Here is a 17,889-nt window from a genome sequence, read left to right on the forward strand (position 1 = left end):
GGCTACTGAGGCAAGAAAAACTGAATATAAGACAAATCTTTTGATAAAAAACTTGAAATAAATGCAAATTTTATCAAAAAATTGATAAAATTCGAAAAGCTAAATTGTTGATAGCAAATCCATTAAGCCAACAACCATGGAGTAACTTTTTATCAGACCGTGGAATAGATTTTCTGGCACTTGAGAATGAACAAATATCAAAAATTGACAAAAACTTTAGGAAACCTAGAGAAAAATTCCAATTTTTATATAAAAAAATGCCAAATTTCGAGACATTACAATGTTGAAAACTAATCCATTATTACTAGAAACCATGCAGTGCTCTATTGTCAACCCACAAAGGACATTTCCTAAACCCTGATGCCGGAAAAACTCAAAAAATGACAAAAATTTTCAAAAAACTTGAAAAAAAAATTGCAAAAATTAGTATCATTTTGCATGTTTGTATTTGTAGTACCAAAACACATTGCTCATAAAATGGTCATAACTGGTTATTTTGTCTCGCAAAATGCCTTCATCTGTTTTGGAAAACTTCAACGAAAGACTAAAACAAAAAAATCAAAAAAAAAAACAAAAAAACATGAAAAATTAAAGCTTTTTGAGCCCAAAAACTCCTAAAAGGGACCTTTTAACCTTTAATTATGGCCATCCCAGCAAATGCACCATTGTGAGCACAAGAAGGACTATCGAAGCTCACTTTGGGCTTCTAATGAAGCTTGATGCTCACTGGGCTTTACCTGTTTATCCCGTTTTGAAAGATCAAAGTCATTGAAAAATGTGTGAACACATCTTACAAGAAAATACAGCGCCCCAATACAATTCAAATTGAGGACGCGGCTATTAAAAAGAAAAAATCATTAATTCAGGATAGAATATGAAAGAAAAACGATGAGCTCTCAACATATTCTACACTTAATTTTAGCTTTTTAAACGAATCCGTATCAAATGGGATATTAAATAGGATTATTAACCTTGACTAGTCCCCTGATGACTTAAACACTACCCGTGTTAAAATTGAAATGGGTAGTTAAATTTTTCCTTAGTGGAACTTTCTACGGAAAATGAGATGCTTCTTTTTGAGCTAAAATCGAAAAATGACTATTTCCTCATTAATTTGGTTTCTCGTTCTTCACACCCTACTCACCACCAAGCCAATCTCAGTATGCATGTCTATTTGCAATTCTAGCTTCAGTACTGATTCGGAGCCATGATCGCGTCATTTTTACACTTGTCAGTCTTGTGCACTCAAAGACATGCAAGCCTAGATCTAGGTTTCGGCTAAAAATTGTCAACGTAAAAAAACGTTCGGAAAGCTCGAGTAAAAGATATGATAATATGTCAAAGAAACTTCGGGAAAACACCACGCAAAAAGATGGTAAATTGATGAGAGTGATTGGTGGAGAAATCGTTGAAAAATATCCAAAAATTCGACAAAAACTGGTCCGGAAGTCGTCAAAAATGCCCGAGAAGTCGACAAAGAGTGGCCGAGAAATCGCCAAAAATAGCCAATGGACAGTAACTTATTGTCGGCAAATTGCCAGGAAGCGCCCGGGGATTGAAAAAAAATCGGTACGGAATTCGTCAAAAAATTGTCGAAAAATTCTCAAAAATTTAATTTGATGGACTACTTCGATATGAGGTACAGTAATCAATTTATCGCGGGAATTTTTGCAGATTTTCACTCCTGGTTGCAAAACTGGGTCAATAGGGACCTGATTCAGGGTGACCGACCCATGATGATGAACAAGGGGACCCTAGCAGATATCTCCTTTTTAACACTTTTCCTTCGGTTCGAGAGCTTCAAAATATTTCGTGATTTCATTTTTTATGGGGCTGCCACTCGACTCAAAACTGCTGAAAACGGCTTAAAATAGCTCAAAGCTCGTATTTGACCTCCTATCGCCCTCGGTTGGCTAGTATATTGTTTCGAATAACTGTGAGGTGATTTAAAAGCACCCCAAAAATTAAATCCCAAAAACTCGGCACCTTAAAAATTGCAAGCAAATCGAAATTTTTGATAAACTGGTTTTGACTTGGTAACCAGCTCGCAAGTGTTACGCAGGTCGTGGCCAACACAAATGAAATCAATATTGCATTTCGACTTGCTTATTACTGCTTAATACGGGCAACGAATTGCTATCTAACTAGTTGTGATAAAATATTGATTGCTTAAAATGACTTCATAAAAATAGTTGCAACTCTGTTTAGAAAACAAGAATCGGTCGTCTTTTCTTACCGATGATCTCTATCGAATCTACGCCAAAATTTTTCGGGCTAGAACAGCAATTCAAATTTTTTTGTAAACAGTCTCAGAGAACTAATAATCAAGAATCAATCAACAGAAACTGGCTACTAAGATCTGGTTCTTTAACCGAATCTCTGTCGAAAACGAGACCCTCCCGGTTGAACTTGACGAGTCCTTTGATGACGGACAGACTTCCTTTGGACGCAGCAATGTGTGCACAAGTACGACCCTCACTGTTGCAAATGTTGACCAGGTCTGGTTGTGAACTCAAGAACAACTTGACGACCTCTGAAAAGTCCTTCTCGGCCGCCAAATGCAACGGAGTTTGTTCTTCCTAAAATTTGAAGAAAATGCAAATTAGTTAGAATTTTTTACTCTTCCAAAAATTACAGTTTTTAGTTTTAAGTACCATTTGTAAGCCATCAAGGCGCGGTTTTCCTACATAATGACAAAAGGACAAGATGAAAAAAATGGGAAGTTATAAAACATATAAATGGGAAGTTATAGTTGCAACAATTTGTTTTTTCCAAAAATTACTGTTTTATAATCATTTTATAAAATTTTTTTAAGCCAACATGTCGCGTTTTTCCTATGATAAAGACAAAAGGACAAAATGCAAAAGTTTAATGATATTCTAAATAAGTTTTCTTTGATATATTTTAACCAGTTCTATTGCAAAAGGAGTTTAAATGGGTTAAAATATATCAAATGGTTAAAATATATCAAATAAAGCCAGAAAAAAAGAGAACATTGTAAATGTGAGCTAAATTTGAAACGAAATAGCTGCAAATTTTGATCTCTAATAGCTCTTGAATCTTCAATGGAAACTGACCATGTCATTTGCAAAAGCATCCGCTCCCAGATCCAGCAGAGCCTGACAGACGTCTATCTGACCCTCTTGGGCTGCTAGATGTAAGGGTGTCTTGCGCGTCTAAACAAGCACAGACTCATCTCAGATCTCATTAAAAGTAACGTCTGTTAAATATTAATGAATTATTAAATTGTAGATTTTCTCCAGCCCAGTTGTTACGCCAACCCCATGCCGCCCCCCCCCCCCCCGCAGTTGCAAGCTGTGAAATGTTGTTCAGCACGTTAATATGTAGGAAAAACTAAAACATGCTCGCGGGGCGTAGAGGATTGATACCCACAAAGCTTACGGGAGGAAGGAGGGATGTGGGGGGGGGGGGGGGTGGGGAGTCTATTTGACCCTTAATTAGTTCGCAATCCAATACCATTTTAATTTGATTTCATGTATTAGGAAAATTTACTATTTCAATGTCTCTTAGCATATATTTCTTGAAAGACTCAAAGTCTTTTTTATTGCCTCTTCAAATGACACAGATTTCAATCAAGTTATTAGTCATAACCAAAAGTTATAAAATAAGATTTAGCTAACCAGGGTGAGTACATCAACCACAGCAGTGTGTGAATTGATCAACAACTGGCACAGTCTCGAATGCCCGCTTTGGGCTGCCAGGTGTAGTGGGGTCACCCCCAGTTTAGTCCTGGCATTCACAAACGCCTTGTGCCAGAGTAACTCATCAGCTATGTCCATGTACCCCTTGTCACTTGCAAAGTGCAGTGCCGTATTACCACCCTGAAATTTAATTTTTGGCTCTTTGAATCCGTTTCCCCCCCCCCCCCTCATCCTCCACGACCATCTTACTGGTGAGTCGGTTTTTGATCATCGCTAACTGGGGGTGGGTTGAATTTAAAAATAATAACAATAATGATAATATTTTTTCACACAAATTTGTGGTTGGTATACACTGATAAATTTAGTGGTAAGAACAACTTTGAAGCAACGACTCGGTTCTAAATAGCAAATAGTAGCCGTTGCTCAACATCACTTCACTAAGATCGAGTACAATAGTTGGTTTAATTATTGAAGTTTTGGATCTATTCTGTTTCGCACCCCATCCCCCCAGTGTTTTTTAATGACCCCAGTTAGAAATTATATGTGGTTATATAGCACGTTAGTATGTAAAAAAATAATGGGGGTCATAAAAGATTTATGCTCACTAAGGTGGGGGGGGGGGGGACAGAATAGATCCGAAGTTTTAATTTAGAGAAGCTGCAATCCTCTCACTATAACTAAGCGCAATTATTTTTTCAAACCACAAAGGCACGTGTCATATTTATATGTACCGATTTACAATCCCCCGTGCAACGATTGCTAAAAAATCAAAGATTTTTTTCTTTGTTGTTTACTACTCAGTTTTGCATAGACCTCAAGCATCTCTTTGCTTCCACTGCACCTTTGAGAAACATCCGTTTCTGTTAAAAAAAGACATTTTCTTGAAACTGGAAATCTCTGAAACCAAATCTAAAAATATGAAAACTTTTGGTTTTAATCAACACCTGTTGCGATAATAACAGTTAATTAAACTGCCAGTGTAATACATTTTAATGCCTGATCGACGCTGGAAAAACACTTCAGCATTAGAGTACGATTTTATCACACTCTTTTATCGCCACTGTTACTAATAAACAGTGGCGACAAAAAAGTGGTGATAAACTCGTAGTCTAATGATGGAAACAGTCTGATAAACTTGTAGTCTAAAAAAACTTGTGTGTGGTGTTTTGTTTGTGGCGTGTGTGTGTTGTGTGTGTCCGTGCCTGTACGTGTGTGTGTGTGCGTGCGTGTGCGAGTGGGTGTGTGTTTGTGTTTGTGGTTGTTTGTGTAAGTGTGTGTGTGAGTGCGTGCGTGCGTGAGTGCGTGCGTGCGTGCGTGCGTGTGTGAGTGCGTGCGTGCGTGTGTGCGTGCGTGTGTGTGTGTGTGCGTACGTGCGTGTGAGTGAGTGGGTGGGTGTGTGGGTGCGTGTGTGTGTTTGTGGTTGTGTGTGTGTGTGTGTCTGTGCGTGTGCGTGTGTGTGTAAGTGTGTGCGTGTATGTGTGTGTTAGCGTGCGTGTTTGTGTGTGCGTGCGTGTGTGTGTGTGATGTGTGTGTGTGGTGTGTGTGTGTGGTATAGGTGTGGTGTGTGTGTGTGGTATGTGGTGTGTGTGTGTCTTTGTGTGCGTGTGTGTGTGTGTGTGTTTCTGCGTGGGTGTGTGTTTTATGTGTGTTTGTAAGTGTGTGTAATTGTGAATGTGAGTGTGTGCGTGCGTGGGTGCGTGTGTGCGTCTGTGTGCATGCGTGTGTGTGTGCGCGTGTGTGTATGTCTGTTTGTGTGTTTGGGTGTGTGTGCGTGTGTGTGTGTGTGTGTGCGGGTGCGTGTGCTTGGGTACGTGTTTATGTGTGTGTGAGTGTGTGTTTGTGTGTGTGTGTGTGGGAGGGGGCATGAGGACAAAACGATGAACAGATCTGAAGAAACATCACTTACCTTTTAAAATGTAATGGTCCAAAATTTAAAAAGGAAAACCAATAAAACTGTGTTCAATTTTGAAATGAGCGCAAGAGGTGTTGATTTAAAAAAATTACCACACGGTTGTTATTGCCCTCGAAATTATCGTAACAATTCGGCTTCGCCTAGGATTTTGATAACTTCTCGGTGAAGATAACAACCGTGTTGTATTTTCATTATGCTGCTGCTTAGCGGGTACAAAAGTTTTAGGCACGTGCTGTTTCTTTTATAGTAATGTGCTATATAACAATTTATAGTTTGTATGTGGAGCATGAAAAACAATGGGATGCTGGGTTGATCTTTTCAGATAACATTTCGTCTTGCAATTCAGCTAGCAGATCTTTGAGGCAATCTAAACGAGAATATAGAGATAACAAATTATAACAATTGCCTGACTTCTTTCTGCACAAAATCTCCCAATTTGAAGGATAATAAAACTTCATTTTTGCAATTTAGCTGATATTTGCGCAAGATCTCGCAAAAAAATGTTTTCATATTTGCGCCCTAAATTTTTTTCTTTCAGGTGCATTTACTTGAAATTGTCCTTGACTTCCAAAATAACTGATAGCAATGTATCAGGTTCATTTTTGCGGAAAAATGCATCAGCAATCAAGATAGCCGATCAGTTTTGACACAGCTTTCTGCATGTGATGAGAGGGTCATATTTTTTATCAAGAACACATTTGGTGATATTGTATTTTGCAAAAAGTTACAAAAAATTGTTTTAACTGTTAATTTCAAAATATTACTTCTCTTTTGCTTTGTAAAATTGCTAAAGAAATAAGGTGAGCGCTCGACTTAGGTTGACTGGGAAAACAGAATAAAAATATACAATAAATAGAATTCTTGATAAGATTATTAACAGTGTGTAGACTTAATGAATTCCAAAATCAAACTTAACTGTCAGTGTTGTTTCAATAATGAATGATAATTTGTTTCTTAACAGGCTTAAAATTGTCCTACTCTCTTTTTAAAAAAAAATTTCGTAATTGTTTTTCAAGATTTTGCTTTTTTGTTTTGGGACAGTTAATTTATTTTGGCGTAGACTAAATAGTTTTCACAACAGTACCAATCACTTTGAACTGAGTTACTACTTGCTTTTATTTCTCTCATGAATCCACTTTTTGTTTATTCGTGGTCACCAATTGTCTCATATTTTTACTTTGATATATCAAAGTGAAATTATGAAACAATTGGTAGACCGCAAATAAACAAAAAATTGAATTCGTGAAATAAATAAAAACAAAAAGTGAAATAGTAAAATCGCAATGAAAAAGTGGCAATGAACCTCCGATGAACCATGGATGGAGTTTTTATGAAGTTTCTATGATCCATCGATGGGATTCACTAGGTCTCCAACCCGGGTATCACTGTTGAATTATTTGAAAACTATTAAAAAAATGTTTTCTGCAATTCATAGTTCAGTATGAATATGATATTTGCGTATCTGAAATAGGAGTAATAAAATCAAATATAGGTGATTGCGGTAGCTTGAACAGGTTGAAAAAAAACGGGCCTGAAAAACAAAACTTATGTTCAGTACTGGCCAGATGTTATTCCAATTTATACAAAACGTCTGTCATCTCGAAATGTTTATTTGTTAGATAAGACTATGGTTCAAAAAACACTAACATAAAGATCGGAAAATCCCACATGCTTTTATAATCTTTTTTTTTCAATGTAAGAATTCTTACGGGAATTCATTTTGTTCAGCAACAAGGCATGATGTAATAATAAATTCCCATATGACCTACAGTCGCAAGTACTTAATCGGCAGATCAAATTCAGAAAAAGCAAATTAACGCTCGAGTGAGTCATTTCGGATAGTTCTAAGGAACTCTCTGTAATTTTTTAAAAGCGACATGATCATAAAAGTTTTCATTAAGTTTTGGGGTTCATCGCTGAATTCAACTGCAGTTTGAGTCCGGAAAGTTGATGCTCCATAATATGAAAGCTCTATGATTAAAACCTGACTCAGATCTGAACGGGAAACAGTATTTTGAGTTTATCGGGTCTGAAGGGTTTTATGGGTGAAGAAAATAATAATGTTCGTCATAATAAGGCGAGATCAGTTGAGGGAAAACGATGATTTTGATGTCTTTGGTTACCTGAACATCCGCACTATTACCCTGGAAAAAAATAAGTCTAAAATTTTTGTTGTTACCAGTCACAAAAGGTCTCTAAATTCTAAATGCAATTGTCAAATTAATTTAAATTAGATTTCAAATTTTTTCCAAGTTTTTCAGAAATAAGGACATAACTATATCAATCATAAGCAGGAATAATTACATCTTTTTTAAAACGCAGTTTTCCTTTTAAAACAAACATAACTAGCTAAAAGTCAGTTATGGGATCTGGGAAACAATATTTTGGGAAAACAGGTTGGGTTTTTGTGTCTGTAATTATAAAGAGGTAAAACAAAATAATCGTGTTTTATGATATCAGATTGAAAAACAAGAATTCAATTAACAGGATTTTGATTATTATTAATAATTAGGTAACTTTGAGCAACATATACTAAAAATCAACGTATGTTTAATCTAACCTAGTTAAGGCATACACAAGTTGATTCTAAGGTCGGGTAAACTCAAAACAATTTGAGAATTAAACAGAACAAAACTTACCGGCTGAAAAAAATCAAGTATAAATTATAAACGGTATGAACAACATTTTACCCCGTGAATGTAATAAATTTATTCTTAATAAAATTATAAAATTTTGATATATAATTAGACAAATTTTTATTAAATCAGACCTCATCGAATAAATCCACGCGGACATTATTGTTCAGCAAGATTTCAACCACCTCCGCGTGACCACTGTCAGATGCCACCATTAGGGGCGACCAGCCAGCCTAAACAACCAAACAAACAAACATATAAACAAACAAACATTAAAGTTATCACTATCGCAGATCCCTAGTCGAGAGATCATCGGTTTTTAAAAATAAGAAATCGTCGGTATCGTCTTTTTTTCTAACCAAAAACGACAAAATTTCCTATGAATTTTTGTCGGTATCGTCGTTTTTGTTCGGTATTTAACATAAGAAAGGTTTAGTATTGTCGTTTTTAAACATAAGAGAGTTTAAATATCGCCGTTTTTCAAACATAAGAAAGCTTCGAATCTCTTTTGTAAATCTTTTTGAATCTCTTTTTCTGTATCTATTTCAGTCGATCAAGATTTCATATCTATCTAGGTTGAATTAGAAACAGGTCCATTCATAATCAAGCGAGGACCAATGAACATTTAAGAACAATTATGAGTGTTTTCGCTTACTTCTATTGAACTCGTTAGTCGTTCGTTTTGCCTCAATCTGTTGCTCTTTTGTATTCTTATTACTTAGCTTCATTAATAAAATTCCAAGTGAGCTCCTAAAGACGTAGAGGTCAACTTCTCTAAAGCTTTCAGTTGATAGCTAATGGCTCCTGTTAATTTGAATTCGATTTCCTTTAAAAACGACATCAGTGAATTTTTAAAATTTGCTTCCTTTTAAATATTATGACAGACATCTCGTAGATTAGTCTCCTTAATATTCAATCTGCCTTCTTGGCAAATTAACTTTAAATTGTGAAGATTCAAATACTGTTTATTATTATTTTGTCGACTTTGAATCCAAAAACTTTCAATAAAAATTTGTACTTTTCGCATAATTGCAATTATTTGATTTTCATTTCTCTTGTCTGATCAAATATTCTGAATAAATACAAGTCCCATGGGCTGAATTCAGTAAAGCAATAAAACACTAAGCAAAAAAAACACTATTGAAACCAATGAAACAATATACCTATTTGAAATCATTATAAATGCCCAATTAAACACATATAATATTTTCAGTTAATAGTAAATGGTTTCATTGGCTTCAACAATGTTTTTATAACAATTTATTTGAATTGTTTGTTTTGTCCTGTATTTGTTGTTCTTCTTATTGTCTAAGAACATAGTATGAACAAAGACAGGTCTCATGGGCTTCCATTGGATATGTAACTGAACTGATATTACAGCTTCCGTTGACAGTTAATGGTTTTAATTACTTTAATCATGTTTGTTTTCAAAAATTTTTGATGTATATTTTAACTTTGCACTTTAATGTCAACGTCAACTGTAACTTAGTGTCGGCAAAGACAAGCTTAAGTCACTTTTCACTTTCTGAGTAGCACAAATTAGAATTTTTAATTTTATCTTTCGATTGATGGTTTTATGATTTTGACTCTATTTTGTTTAATACAAAATTTGTGTCTTTTCGATACTGATAGTCATTTTTTGTGATTAGCCTTGTTGTCTGCTCCAAACGACCAGTCGACAAACAATCACTTTAATGTCCTGCTTTTGTTTTGTCTGAATTGTATCTTTAATAAGTGCAGGTCTGATTGGCCTTCTAATGCGGTATAATTTCCTTCATTAGGTGATTTGAGTTTTGAACAATTTTTCGCTCCTATATCAATTATTTTCAAACAGTATGAGAATTTTTGGAAATTTCTTGTCTCTTCATTTTTATTTTCATTTGGAATATGTTAAAACACGCATTACTGATCCTTTTCTTGTAAATTGTGAAATCAATTCTGTCTCTTAGAAACTTACCACATTTAACCCTTGTATTTTGATTTTCACTCGTTCGAATCGTAGGCAATATTCTCAAGTTGTTAGTAATTTTACATTCTTTCGTTTCTCATTTGATAACCTAATTTAATTTTATAAGGCAAGTCAACGATAGAAAAAGTTCAACTTCGACTCACAAATGCAAAGGCATTCTTTTGCTGGTGAAACACTTTTTATAATATTTATCGTGGTCAATGCAGCAAAAGTATAAAGCAACGGGAGTGCAATTTTTTATTTTCTTTAAAATTATTTTTTTTGACAATGTGTTAATTTTTGCATGCTAATTTTTGTAAGGCTTGCTTAAATAAAGCGTGTTTGTAGAAACTAGTTAGCGAAAACAATTTAGTTCAAATTCTCCTTAAATTTGGATATGTCCGCAACCACTTTCCACAATGAGTTACTCAGTTCCACATGCAATATCTCAAAACCAATTTTTAATTTCAGAAATCTTCTTCTCTGATGTTTTTTGAGAACTAGGAAGACAATCAACAGTATTGCAAAAGCGCATATCGCTGTTAAGAAGAACAATTAGGTCTTTTGATTTTGTCTCAAATACTTACAAATAATTTTTGGGCAACAAAAGTTTTGGCTAATTGTGTGTTCAAAATTGTGCTCTTCGGTAACTTATTTCAACACCAAAAATGGTTAAGCAAAATCAAAAATTGTTACGAAGTAACACCACTCGTTCCACAAAACTCCATAATTTTTGAAATTTTACTTATCGGACATTGACCACGTAAAAAATCCTGCAAATTTTTGCAATGCAAATATCGGGCGGCCCGTAGCTTTTATGTTCTCAATCATTGGAAAACTTATAGTGTAATTAATCGTATGTCTAGCTTAAACGTTTTATTACAATATTTTGATCTACTAACCAAAAAATCGGCGATTTCGGCTTAAAGTCTTGTTGTAAAATTCCTTGTTCCTGGTGAAGGACTATTTTTCCCATAAAAATTTGAGAAATTAATAAATACCTTGTTCCGTACGTTGAGACTCCTCAATTGAGTGCTTTGCACTGTTTTGCTCGCTTCCCCACCCTGTAAAAACATAAACAATTCAGTAAACAAGTTTGGCATGAACAACTCGCTTCCAATTCCTTCTCGGAAACAAAACCATGGAGAAAAACGTGCGGAAAATCCCATATCTGTGTACAGATTGTTTGATTTCACAGTGACAAGTTATGTAACACAACTCAATAAAAGAACAAAAGTTTTCTCATTATTTGATTACACGTGATTATTATTTGAAAACATTGAAACGTTTTAAGAACAATCATAATGTAAGCATTAAGTCATATAGTCATAATTGATGAATAATTGTCAATTTTATTCTTTTTTGTTCAGATTTTTTGAATGCTGCGAAGCAAAATAAATGGGTCTTTCCTATTGCAGCCCCCCAGCACAAAAATTATAGCCCCCCGCACGAAATTATAGCCCCCCTTTATGGTATTGTTTACCATGATGGGGGGCTAAAAGTTATATGACAACTAATCTTGGGGGGGGGGGGGGGGGGCTCTAATGGGAAAGACCCGAATAATATAATGGAAAAATTCACACCGCATGTGCGTATAAAAAATTTCAAGAGAAAATTTTTGTTTCTTTTTTTCTCGCAAAAAACAAGGTAAACAATTTCTCGGACGTAGACTGCAAGAAAAGCTTTCATTCAAAAGTGACTGACAAATTGAAAAATCTGGTACTTACTTTCTGGGCCTGGTCTTTGTTGACCTTGGCCCGTTTTCGCTAAAATTGCTCAGAACATGAGATTATGCGCGCTATAGATACAGTCTGCAGCAAAACAACGCACTTACAATTGCAACTACAACCGCAGATCAAATTTTTACCAGAAAAATTTAAGGACTTTTTCCAAGGTTGAAACACAAAACGCAAAAGATCTTTTATTGCACCGTCGTTAAGGGTTAATTTACACGGATAATGGAAATAAGTAAATATTCACAGATACAAAATTTACAAATAACCGACAATTCTGGGCAGTTCCGCTATAGTTTGTTGAAGTAAAACGCAGCACTGAAATAGGCCAAAAAGCAAAAAGGATATAGTCAGAATGAGAAAAAAGCCCTGTTAAGGTCAATAAGTACAATCAGTTATGTCAATCAACTATCTAACCTGACTAAGCACAAATTTATCATTTTCAAGTTATTAATACTTACAGATGGCAAAAACTGAAAAAAAAACTTGAATTGAAGTATTTTATGGAGTGTAGTTTTGATTTACCACGGACTTGAGTCTCAGAGCATTTCAGCGCTGAACCAGCACATTTCAAGTGTGAAAACCTAATTCAGCTCTGAAACATTGCAACTCTAGAAAATTTTAAGTTCCTTCATGTGCAGTTCTTTTTCATTATGATCATATCGAGGTAATGGAGTTAGCCCAGGCTAAAATAATCCTGTACAGTCTGAAAATTACTCATACCCCAAATTTAAGTCTTAGCACAGTAATGTCATATTTTTGTAGCTTATGAACAGGTAATTACAATAGTAGTATACACACTATTTATATATAAGCTAGTTTGCAGTCAATTACCACAAGGCCCATTTAGCTTAGTGGTTACGACTTGTTACTCAAAATAAATATTACAAGTACACACGCGGAAGTTCGATTCGCAAATAAATCGAAACTTGTTCGCGGGAGTTAAGTTGAGCATATTTTTTTTCATGCAGTAAATCAAGACCCCAAAAATCAAGAATGGCCCGTGCAAATTGGGACATGATCAGAATACTGACCATCATAAAAAATCGAATGTCTCTTTGCTGATTCAGTAAAGATTTACTCCGCCACCAACCTCCGGGTACCCGGGTCAACCGTCATACAGAAATCAAGTAACGACAGCATGAAATATTGTATAACCTTATGTCAAACTAAAGAAAATTAAACCCGTGTAAATATAGCTTCAATGACCATTCAAAGTCATCAAAAAATTCCGTTCACGTGCTCAAAGCGGTTGGAAAGACAATAATGTTTGAGAAAAAACCAGGTTTAGAAGCTTTTCGCTTTAAAAATTAAATATATATAAATCTATGTATATATATATATATATATATATATATATATATATATATACATATATATATATATATATATATATATATATATATATATATACACGGTTTGAGTGGTTTGTTTGCCTGTGATCACTTTTTTGTTTGCTTGTGGTTTGTTTGCCTGTGGTCACTTTTTTATTTAATTAACAGCGAAAATTTCTTTCCACGCCTAGATGTTAGCAAAATATTCTCATTGCAGCGTATAAATTGTTCTCAGACAAAACAAATTTGAAGTCCTCAAATGTCTTTAATTTGGAGCAAACTTAAGAATAATTGGGAGGTTGTTATACGTCAAACGTACTTATGCGTATAAAACCAATAATGAAGATGCACTGTTAGGTTACGTTTGTATCAATTACAGTTAAAGGTTTATAGGAATTGTTAGAAAACAAACCCTCTTACTTCCCCGGTTCACTGCCGAAAAATGATATTTTTGAATATCAGATGTAGCGTATTGTAGAAATGTTTAATACAAATTTTCATGTGTCACTTTTTGATAACAATTTGTATAGACTGAGTATCAAAGTTTTATCATAGGGTCGGCTAATTCGAAGAAAAGAGTATTTTTGTTTGAAAATGAAATCATAATTTTTGAAAAGAATTAATTCTACAAAATTAACAATACTAACAAAACGCAATTTTCAAGCCTGTGGCCAATCTATTTTTATAAATCAATTTTCTTTTTTGTGGCTTCAAAGTTTTTGCAAGAAATTAACATTTTTAATTGCTCTTTTTTAAAAAACTAAATCTATTTTATTTTTCCACGAATGTACGACATGGGCTTCTTGTATCGTTAGAAAAACGTTTTAATGCCAAATTTTTTAAGTGCTCGTTATTTTGAGCGTCATGTATTTGTAATTTTTTAAATGCTACCAAAAAAAACTTGTTAACATTTTCTTAATAGGTTGAATCTAATGTTATGAAAAAATGGGAAGCATCTTAGTTCGATACATTATTACAGTTTAATCAGGCGAAAGATTAAACGAAAACACAAAAAGATCTCTCAAGAAGTGCAGCATTTTATTTAAAAGATTGTGTAATTTGAATGATTTGTTGCTTGGCAGAGCTGTACATAATGCTTAAAAAATTTTACTAAAAATTCCTAATCTCAAAAGGAAGGCGGTCTACAAAACTGTGAAGTTTGTATGTTGCTCTTTTTTACTCAAGGTGTCAATTTTCTTGGCCCCTGACTACGTATTGTTTCCTAATGCTTCTGGAATCATTGAGAATCAAAAATGAAATATAATTGTAGCAATAGCTTGCAAAAAAAACTAAATAATTCTTCAAAATTTAAAAAAAAAACAAAAAGACTTTAAAATAGAACGTTTTTTCTAATCCCCAAATGAACAACTGACATCATTAATTTTTAAACCTAAAAACTTTGCCGCAGATCTGGCATAGTTTATGATTTTGATGCTTGTTTTTAATTAGGTAACGAGCTCTCTGTGTTAAATTTTAAACCTTTACGAACTCAAAAACAATTCTGTAGTTTGTTAAAAGTCATCAATTTTTTAAAACTGTTTTTCAAAATGATATATTCTAAAACAGCTGTCGTTGTCTGTGAGCCTGTTCAGTTGAATTTTTAATTCTTTTCATATGTTAACTACAATTTTTTTAATTGGTGTTGTTATCTACAGCCTCGATATATAAAGGCATCTAGAATTTGCCTCTAGAATTTGGTTTTTATGACTGTTCATTAACTGACGAAAATTATTCTATCGGAACAAACCTTTTAACAGACAATAGAAAGTTATCAGTAGAAAACACAAAACTCAAACTTGACTGATTAAAAAAATTCTTGATGAGAAAAACTATACTTTTTTCTAACAGATCAGGAATACATTTTCGCAAACATTCGGGCAAAACTTGACAACAACCCGTCTTAACTTTTCGTAGTCTTTGCTATTTTTCAAATGTCTGCCCTTGTGTCTGCCCCCCCCCCCCCCACTCCACGTACCTTCTCATATTCCTGCATACTCATGTCATTCAGATGGGCTAAAATGGCGGACAAAATCGCAGAGTTACCCCCTCGGGCACAGCAGTGAATTGGGGTTTCTTTCGTCATGCTCGTTTCGAGGTACAAATCTGCTTTATACTCCAGCAGAAGTTTGATGATCTTGACCTCTTCCCTGTTGTAGTGGGCACAGTCGGGGGTCAATTCGGCTGCTAGGTGAAGGGAAGTTTCGCCCTCCTGTTAAATGTTGAAATAAAATTAATTTTAGAGCAAATTGGATTAAATTATTTACTGATCTCGAAGTTAGACTAATAATAGCCACGTTATTATAAATTATTTTTCAAAAACTTACAAAAATGTTAGAAAAAATTTGTTCAATAATGCACTATTTTTTTGGAAAATGTTAGATATTCTATTACACTTTACAAGTATTTGCATTCTTTCCTCAATTATAACTGGACGACTATCTTGCAAAATCATTCTTCTGTGTTTTTCCCGGGTCGAAACGAACCAAAATGGGGAGGGGACTACCCGGGGCGAGGTGGTAGAAATATGACTCGACAAAACGTCGTCTGGGGGGGTGTCATTCCGGGTCGTTAAATACACGGACCCGGAAGAAGTTAATGACCCGGTAAGTCGAATCATATATCTGGTATTTCAGAACAATGACCCGGTCTTTCTATTCATAAATCTGGTATTTCGGAACAATGACCCGGTCTTTCTATTCATAAATCTGGTATTTCGGAACAATGACCCGGTCTGTCGAGTCATAATCCTACCGTTTCGAATCATAAATCAACGTAATTCGATTCATGCGGCCCCTACTTCGAATCATAAATCTACATAATTCGAGTCATGCATCTCGTATTTCGAATCATAAATCCACATAATTCGAGTCATGCATCTTGTATTTCGAATCATAAATCAGGTATTTCGGAACTATGTGCTGAATTGGCGCTAAAATTTTGTACAAAATGCGTTGAAAAGAATGCCGAAACTTTGACTAGAACTGTACTCAAAAGGCGCTGATGTTATGTAAGAAATTGAACTGAAGATGCGTTGGAATTTAAAATTTTCTGCAATCAATGCACTTTTTACAAAAAAACGCGCTGAAACGACGCTGACATCTGATTCAATAGACTACAAGTTAACAACAAATTGAGGCATAATTACAAAGTTCCACAAAAGTTTCCACAAACTGCATTGAAGCCAAAAAAACCTTTCCGCTAACATTAAGGTATAAATTGTTAAGACATCATTTGCCATTAACTGTGGTCTGTCAATAAATGAGTTTTGAAGTCTTTCTGCTCTGCAAATAACACAAAACACACAAGGTCAAACTTCCCTAAAAAACAACGCACCATTACAATTCGAATAATATTTAAACAATAAAAATCAACAAATATAATAAAAATGGCCTTAATTTTGTAGCTGCTCCTTAAAAACCAAAATTTCTCAAACTATCCAAACTAAATGATATTTTTTTTCGGAAACTTGTCAAGTTGTATTAAAGAAAAACCAATATGTATCAAGTAATGTTCCAATTTCAATCATCGCTACGGATACAACAACAACAACAACAACAACAACAGCAACAACAACAACAACAACTACTACTACTAACACTACAACTACTACTACTACTACTACTACTACTACTACTACTACTACTACTACTACTACTACTACTACTACTGTTTCAACACTTTAATTCCAAATATGAAATAAAGGCACGGTTGGCAACAAATACAAATACAAATACAAATACAAACAAAACAAGAAGAGTTATTTGTTTGGTTATTCTGTGAAGTGCTGTACGACGAAATTGTTGAAGGCATTCTTTGACCCGGTTGCTGCTTTCTCCTGCAATCTGGTGAGCGATACTTTGTTTCGTACACAGTCTCCTTCGATTTGACTCATCCACGTTTTCCGTTGCCCCCCAGGAGCGCGTCTGGCATGGGCGTATTGATCGGGCGGGTCCCAATCGAAGGCACTGCGGGCTAATCTTCCTGGTTCCATTCTCTGGATGTGACCGTACCATTTTATCCGTTTGAGCATGATCATCGTGGATAGTTGGGGCATTCGCGATCTTGACATAATTTCATCGTTCGTTGCTTTCTCCAGATATGACACACGTAAAATTCTCCGAAGACAACCACAGTGGAAACTCTCAAGTTTTCTCTCCATTAATTTCGAAAGAGTCCAAGTCTCTGAGCTGTACAGCACGGCTGATAAAACGAGTGCTTTGTACAAATTGCACTTGAGGTGTACGCTGAGCTGCTTGCTCTTCCAGAGATTTTGGAAGTTAGCAAACCGTTGTCTACCTTCTGCAAGTTTGCAATTGACTTCCTGGAGGTCTCCATGCTTGAGGCTGACATATGATCCAAGATACTTGAACGCTTCTATGTTTTCAAACTCGTTTCCGATAACATCTTGTACTTTGCAGGAAAACACGCGTGTGGCAGCTGCTTTAGGTTTGCCACAGTATCTCGATTGGTGAACTTTTCGGCCATTGACTGTTTTGAACTTCCTTTCACACTTGTCACAGGTGAGGCTCGCCTCTAGTTGCTCGAACTTTGACTTGTCGACGAAATTCTTTGACAAACCGGCTTTGCAGAATCTTGTTTGGTGCACTTTGCGTCCGCTAACTGTACTGAATTGCCGCTGACAGTTCTGACATCTTAAAGACTCT

At 35.1% G+C, this 17,889-nt stretch overlaps 1 protein-coding gene across 7 annotated transcripts in view; it reads right to left on the reverse strand.

Moving 5' to 3' along the window:
- The window catches only part of LOC142354422 (uncharacterized), a 203,213-nt gene that overhangs the window by 75,875 nt on the left and 109,449 nt on the right, over nt 1–17,889 (reverse strand). For 6 of the 7 annotated variants that reach the window (XM_075406711.1, XM_075406713.1, XM_075406712.1 and 3 more), the window contains exons 15-21: nt 15,201–15,434; nt 11,886–11,924; nt 11,160–11,222; nt 8,345–8,443; nt 3,642–3,842; nt 3,078–3,176; nt 2,373–2,579 (exon numbers count right to left, since the gene is read on the reverse strand). In XM_075406711.1, coding sequence (XP_075262826.1) covers nt 2,373–2,579; nt 3,078–3,176; nt 3,642–3,842; nt 8,345–8,443; nt 11,160–11,222; nt 11,886–11,924; nt 15,201–15,434 — 942 coding nt within the window. The remainder of the gene's footprint in view (nt 1–2,372; nt 2,580–3,077; nt 3,177–3,641; nt 3,843–8,344; nt 8,444–11,159; nt 11,223–11,885; nt 11,925–15,200; nt 15,435–17,889) is intronic. The other variant, XM_075406714.1, reaches the window with a different exon arrangement.

Source organism: Convolutriloba macropyga, chromosome 15 (genome assembly GCF_964194025.1).
Source record: "Convolutriloba macropyga chromosome 15, txConMacr16.3, whole genome shotgun sequence".
Classification (NCBI taxonomy): domain Eukaryota; kingdom Metazoa; phylum Xenacoelomorpha; order Acoela; family Convolutidae; genus Convolutriloba; species Convolutriloba macropyga.